Source organism: Bos indicus, chromosome 2, assembly GCF_029378745.1.
Source record: "Bos indicus isolate NIAB-ARS_2022 breed Sahiwal x Tharparkar chromosome 2, NIAB-ARS_B.indTharparkar_mat_pri_1.0, whole genome shotgun sequence".
NCBI classification, from domain to species: domain Eukaryota; kingdom Metazoa; phylum Chordata; class Mammalia; order Artiodactyla; family Bovidae; genus Bos; species Bos indicus.
Genome location: NC_091761.1, coordinates 89,396,657 through 89,404,044, shown reverse-complemented (window position 1 = coordinate 89,404,044; position 7,388 = coordinate 89,396,657). Strand labels below are relative to the sequence as shown.

At 41.5% G+C, this 7,388-nt stretch overlaps 1 protein-coding gene across 2 annotated transcripts in view; it reads right to left on the bottom strand.

Annotated features, from left to right (window-relative positions):
• Positions 1–3,398: 3,398 nt before the first annotated feature.
• LOC109569328 (aldehyde oxidase 2) overlaps positions 3,399–7,388 on the bottom strand; it is a 77,723-nt gene continuing 73,733 nt past the window's right edge. Inside the window, exons 35-36 of one of the 2 annotated variants that reach the window (XM_070769948.1) lie at positions 6,145–6,220; positions 3,399–5,105 (exon numbers count right to left, since the gene is read on the bottom strand). In XM_070769948.1, the coding sequence (XP_070626049.1) occupies positions 6,167–6,220 (54 nt within the window). In that variant the 3' untranslated portion in view covers positions 3,399–5,105; positions 6,145–6,166. The other variant, XM_070769939.1, reaches the window with a different exon arrangement.

Sequence of the window (7,388 nt, the reverse complement as noted above, 5' to 3'; positions counted from 1 at the left end):
CATATCATTGCCTCTTCCAGTTTCTAGAGACAGCATACCTCAAGACCTAACTTTGGTCAGAGTGTAAACCCTAATACATAGTAGATACATGAAGTTCCATTTCCTTAGAGCAGTTCTGTCCAATATAACTTTCTGGGATGATGAATATGGTCTCTTCTGTGCTGTTCAGTATTATACCCACCAGCCACACATGGCTATTGAATACTTGATAGATAGCCAAGGCAGCTAGAGAACTGATTTTTAAATTTAATCAATTAAAATTAAATGCTAAATGCTTCCTGGGTGGCACTAGTGGTAAAGAGCCCACCTGTCAATGCTGGAGACAAGAGATGTGGGTTCCATCCCTGGGTGGGGAAGATCCCCTGGAGTAGGAAATGGCTACCCACTCCAGTATTCTTGCCTAGAAAACCCCATGGACAGAGGAGCCTGGTGGGCTGCAGTCCATGCAGTTGCAGAGTTGGATACGACTGAAGTGACTTAGCTCGCACGTAGGCAAGCTCTAAATAGCCACATGTGGCTTATAGTCACCACAAGGGCAGAGCATCCCTGGAGCATCAGGTTACTCATTAATGGGTTTGTTAGTTCTGGAGTATGACTTCAAAACATCCCACAGTATTTTTTCCCCTTATTTCCAAGTTTTGGGAAATTTTTGTTAGCATGTACAAGTAATATAAATAATGCATTCAAGAGATTAATTCAATAACAATGTAACCTGACTTCTTTGTCAAATAAATATATTTTTTTTCTTGTTACCTTCCTTAGATGAGTATCTGAGTTACACAGTATAGGTTTCACAAATACTTTCTGTTTGAGTAGAGCATATTTGCTTGCTCTTCCTTAGTCAAACATGTAAAGCATCAGTTTAAGATAGACCCTGTGGTAAAGGATGAGTAAAATATAGTCCCTGCCACCAGTAAGAATGTCTGTTGTCCAGAAAGGGAGGACATATACATATGTAGACAAACAGATAGTGGGAGAGAAAGAAGAACCAAGTACAATAGGGAGTAAAGGAGGGAAGATCACTCTATCCCAAACTGTATCTGTTAGCCTTAGATTATTGGCATAGTGAGGTGAATAGTGTCACTCCAAATTTATGTCTACCTGGAACCTCAGAATGTGACTTTGTTTGGAAATAATGTCTTTGCAAATGTAATTAGTTAAGATGAGGTCATAATGGCACCCCACTCCAGTACTTTTGCCTGGAAAATCCCATGAATGGAGGAGCCTGGTAGGGTGCAGTCCATGGGGTCGCTAAGAGTCAGGCACGACTGAGTGACTTCACTTTCACTTTTCACTTTCATGCATTGGAGAAGGAAATGGCAACCCACTCCAGTGTTCTTGCCTGGAGAATCCCAGGGACAGGGGAGCCTGGTGGGCTGCCGTCTATGGGGTTGCACAGAGTCGGACACGACTGAAGCGACTTAGCAGTAGCAGTAGCAGCAAATCCAGTGATTGATGTTTTAATAAGAAAACAGGGAGAGGTAGGCATAGACACACGGGGAAGAAGACTGTGTGATGATGGGCGCAGAGAGTGATGCAGCTGCAAGCCAAGGAATGCCAGGAGCCTCCAGAAGAGGCAAGGAGGGGCTCATCTCTAGAACCCAAGGCTTTGTCAACAGCTTGATTTCAAAATTCTAGCTTCCAGAAATGTGAGGAAATAAATATTTAAGACATTCAGTTTATGGTTATTTGTTGCAACAGCTCTAGGAAAGAACACCTTTTTTTCTTTTTTGGCCTTGTCATGCAATTTACGGGATCTTATTTCCCTGACCAGGGATTGAACCCTGGCTACAGCAGTGAAAGCACCAAGTCCTAACCACTGGACTGCCAGGGAATTCCACCCCTGCCCCCTGCCCTTTTTTTCTTTTTTTTTTTTTTTTAAGAAAGTAGTGCAATTGGAAAGGGTACCCTCTAGCTCACAGAGTTGAATGCTGGGCTGAAGAAGCCAGCCTTCAGATATGTAGGAATAGGGGCCCATCTGAGGATCTCAGTAAGTGGAGCTTGTGTGCTCTACGTGGCCCAGGGCCGTGAGATCCTTTACCCTTCTGTACCTCACTCCAGAGTCTGATTCTCATCGGAGAGACTCTTGACCCAGCTTATCCTGTGCCTTTCCCAGCAGCCCTCATGGTGGAGGACAGGTGACTTTCCAAAGGAAAAGACCCCCAGCAGATAAAAATGACAGATGACTACTCTGCCGATGTTTGGATAGACCTTTTTGGAAGAAGAAACTCTCCTGTTGCATGCTACTCATTTAGCAAGGGAGGGTGGATGGTTACAGATATTGAGAAAGATTGGCCTGGCAGCTCTGTGCCAAATGGTTTGGAGCAAAATTAGCAGTGATGTCGGTCAGTGTGGAGTTAAGAGAGGGTGGAGGCATCTGTCCTGCTACAGTGACTCTGCCAGGGAAACAGCGCTCTCGTTTTGCAATCCGTGGTTTCTTAATATTGACTCATTCAACCTGAGTAGGGAGACAGAAGATACCTTTATTTTCTGTCTCCAACTATTGCTGCCTTTTTTTTTTTTTTTTTTTACTTTTTGGTATCTTGAAAATCAGAAGGCATAATTTTTGCTACTTGTCTACCCAGTTATGTGAGACTGATTAAGTGTTTTTCACAGTTTCCGGGGTTGAGCTGAGAGCAGACTATTTTTTCATTTACATGAGAGAAAACCCACCCAGAGAACCCAGGCTCTGAAGGCAAATATACAAATGCCTTCTGTGTACCCAGGACCCCGGGGGAAGAACTAGGAGGGTTCATAGAGTCCAGATGAGTGTCAAGGATTACAGTTTCTCACTGTTATGGGCACCAGGGTTCTTACATGGAAAAGGGGGTGGAATTGTCTAGACAGAGAAAGGGAACAGCATCTTGCTCAGTGGGTCCAGCAGGTATAATGGGCATGAGTGACTGGGCATTGTGGGACCAACTATTTCTGAAGGAGACAAAAAAGTAAAAAGTAGCTAACAAAAATGGTTAACACTTAACACCCTGCACTTGTGTAAAAACTGGATGAGATGGTGATATTAGAATAAGTCTTTGCCCTGCACACCTTTGCATATATTTTTTTAACTGTGTGAATGTATTACTTATCTAAAAATTCTAGTTAAGTTTTAAGTTTTATCCTTTACCAAGCCTTATAGAGCTCAAGGAACTGGTTTTTAGGATGTGGTTTCAAATATGTCTTTTTAAAAAAGTACTTATATCCATGCCATCCAGATTTTAGTGCATAAACTTACATGAATAATTTTTATTCAGATCCCTCTGTTCTTGGTGCTTTATAGTTCTCAACCATGACAAATGAAAAATCCTTAGCCCTAATAGGCCAAAATTTTTAAAAAATTATGTTTATCATCATTTAAAATGACACAAATGATAAAAACACATGCATTTTTCACATTCATATTAGATTACACAGTTAAGGATTTTATTTTCAAGAGCCAAAACATTTTTTCTTTATTACTTTCAACTTATTTCACCCTGGCTACTCCCACTAAGTTCCCAGCTCTCCTGCTCCAGTGGGCAAGAGTCTTGTATCATTTATGCCCTGCCCATGACCCTTCTGCTCCTGTCTCCTTTTTCTCTGTGCTCCTGTCCCACTTCCTCCCTTGGGCTCCTGTGGCCCAGTGGGGCCTCCCACCACTGGACAGGCCTGTGGACAGCCACATCCCAGTCCCTCCAATAAGACGTGCTCATGGCCTTCAACGACCCTCAGAATAGACTACATGCCCAATCTTTGCCTTCTTTCCCCAGATACCCAGCACTCTCAGTTCAGCCTCCCCTCCTTCATTCACTCCAGGAGTCACTGCAGATGACTGTGAGCCTGATGGTATGACTTCTGGTTGACAGAACATCATTTTACCCTCTGACTTTTTGGTCAAATGAGGCCTAATTCATACGCTGGTTTCTCCTTCTCTGAAGGCCCCTAAAATGCAGGTCAGTGGAATCTGATGGATTCTGCATGTTTTAACTACAGCATAAAGGTGATTACAATTCAGGATTCTTTTCCTCTACGTTGTTTTCGTTGTAGTTCAGTCACCCAGTCGTCTCCGAATCCTTGCAACCCCATGGAGTATAGCACACCAGGCCTCCCTGTCCCTCCCATCTCTGGAAGTTTGCCCAAGTTCATGTCCATTGCATCGGTGATGCCATTCAGTCATCTCATTCTCTGTCACCCTCCTCTCCTTCTGCCCTCAATCTTTCCCAGCATCAAGGACTTTTCCAAGGAGTTGTCTGCATCAGATGAGCAAAATACTGGAGCTTCAGCTTCAGCATCAGTCCTTCCAATGAGTATTCATGGTTGATTTCTTTTAAGATTGATTGGTTTGATCTCCTTGCTTTCCAAGGGACTTTCAAGAGTCTTCTCCAGCACCACAGTTCAAAGGCATCAATTTTTTGGCATTCTACCTTCTTTATGGTCCAGCTCCATGGCACCTACTTCTATATATGGAAAACTGAGCAATTAAGCATTTCTGAAACTGATAACAGAGTGGATACTTTTTCATAACCAAGTTAAAAAAAAATAAAGGGTTTTGTGATAATATATTAAAAATGTTTTTACATTGTTTTTCCCCTCCAAATTCCAAAAGAATGTTAACCAGTTGCATAGCTGACCTACATGAGGAAAATATTCCTTTGCTGTCCAATGCTCATAGCTACTCCACAGTAAAAACAAAATGATACAAAACCTTTAGGACTTTTATGGTGTCCTTACAACTGAATCAAACACATCTCTGGGAAAACTAATCACATGTTCATCCGCTGAGAAGTATCTTTCATTGTAGAATTGTAACCTGGATTACTAGTTTAGTTAGATTGGATGGGTACACAAAGGGAAATTTTGCTTTCACAGCAATATTTACATGATATCTTCAGAAAAAATCAACGTTATGCTCCTTGCTGTGACAAGTGCAGTGTTTGATTGGTGGCCTTTAGGCTAGAAAGTCTAAGTCAACAATTTGGAAGTAATGATTCATCTTTTTAATATAATAAAACCTGAATAATATTTCTAAATTTTGTGTGTTCCACCCCCACACAACAGTACAAGAATATCAGTTTGGAGTCCAGTTAGCATTAACAAACCATCTTTTCACTTGTGAAAAACTGAAACTCCTGGGAAAAAAGAAAAGATAATAATTATAAAGGGGTACAAATCTCAACTTTGAAAAGAACAATAAGTAGTTGACAAAATGAACTGTAAGCTTCACAGATTTGAATAAGTACATTTAGGGAGTTATTTATTCTCTCTTGCCCTCCATATCTTCATTTATAAAATAAGAATCAGAGAGGTCATATAAAATGAGATCAGAGGTTTTTAAAAAAAGATTACTTATTTTTGGCTGTGCTGGATCTCCATGGCTGCTCTGGCTTTCTCTATTTGCGAAAAGTTGGGGTTGCTCTCTAATTGTGCTTGGGCTTCTCACTTCAGTGGCTTCTCTTGTTGTGGAATATGGGCCCCAAGGCAGGAAGGCTTCAGTAGTCGTGGCTCCCCGGCTGTAGAGCACAGGCTCAGTAGCTGTGACACATGGGCTTAGTTGGTCCAAGGCGGTTCCCTGACCAGGGATTAAACTCATGTCCCCTGCATTGGCAGGCGGATTCTTTTCCACTGAGCCATTAAGGAAATCTAGTTTTGATACTTTTTTAGCAGAGATTTAAAATGTTACGGGGAACACACACACATATATGATTTTAGTGTGGAATAAATTTAGTAAGGTCAATGTTCAGCACATAAAGCAAATACATATGCTACTCTGAAGAGTGCAAAAATTTGAAATTGCAGGTAAAGGAAGATAGTTAAAGACTCAGGGACTTCCCTGATGGGTCAGTGGCTAAGACTCCATGCTCCCAATGCAGGAGACCCAGGATCGATCCCTGGTCAGGGAACTAGATCTTGAATGCCACAACTAAAAGATTCTGCATGTTGCAGCTAAGACCCAGTGCAGCCAAATAAATAAATATTGAAAATATTGGATAAGATTAAAAAAGAAACAACTATACTCCAATAAATATTAATTTTAAAAAAGGGGTTTAAAAAGGAAACTTGATTTACACACTTGTGCAATCCTAAGATATCACAGAACACAACTTGAAAACCACTGGACTAGCTGATCTTGTCATTTTGAGTAATTCTCTTTCAGCTTATTGATCTTACCTTTAAGGCAATGACAGCAGTGTTATGCTACTGTGATAGACCAGGGTTTAAATGTCTTAGGATCATCTCTTGGGATCTAAGAAAGAAAGTAAATTAAATACTAAACATCATAATACCTTTGTAATATTTCACCAGGAAAATGATATCAAATCTGTAGGTTTTGAAAGATGTTTCTGATGGGAAGCAGCAGGATTTTCCTGGGGAATGGGATTGTACCATTCCTTTCAAATGACAACTCTGAAAAGATAGGCGGTCAGTGCTGTCATCTCTGCTGATCATTACACTGCTAATTAAGAGGGTACACTCTAGTGGCTCAGACGGGAAAGAATCTGCCTGCAAGCAGAAGACCTCAGTTTGATCCCTGGCTTGAGAAGATCTCCTGGAGAAGGGAATGGCTATCCACTCCAGTATTCTTGCCTGGAGAATTCTATGGACAGAAGAGCCTGGCTGGATACAGTCCATGTGGTCACAAAGAGTTGCACGTGACTGAGCAACTGACACTTTGACTTTTTTGGATTTTTTACCTATCTTCTCTGCCTCTCAGATGTGAATCCCCAAAAGAATTATAAATCCAACGAAAAACTTTGTGGGAGGAGGATGGGAAGGGCAAAGTGGTTAGGCTGACAGTTGCTTGTAGTTTACAGACCCAGACTCCTTTGCAGGGATCTGAGAAGAGCCCTGTCTACATGCCTAGCCCAGTGATTTGGCTCCAGTTAAACTCCGGCCCATTTCTCTATTCCAGGCTAGAAGCCCCAAGAATTTAACCTATTTGTCCTTCTTCCTTCTGGTCCGCAGCTCCCATCTGCAGAATTCTCTCTGCTGGGTTTGCCCCAAAGCAGAATAAACAGAATGTACATTCCCGCCTCCTCTGCGTTCATGTTTTTGTTTAAAGAGTTGACTTTTAGTTACAAAAGTGTTAAAAACATAAAAAACTTTCTGTAAATAATGAAAAGTGATGAAGATTTCAGAAAGCTTGTCTCCTGATATTTATTTCACACACACACACAAAAAAAAAAAACACAAAAAGAGGACAGAAAACCACAAACAAAAACACAGCCCAACTCCTAGCGTGTCAGGATATCTTTACCAGCCCCATTCTTACTGTTTACTCTCAAACTGTATTGAAATGTAAACAGAGGGCTAGTTTGCCCTCCTGAGAGGGACTTCCCCGATTCTCTAACCTAACTGCTGCACTAGGATTTACTTGGCTGTCTTATTTAGGGTCAGCCTGTTCCACCTGGACT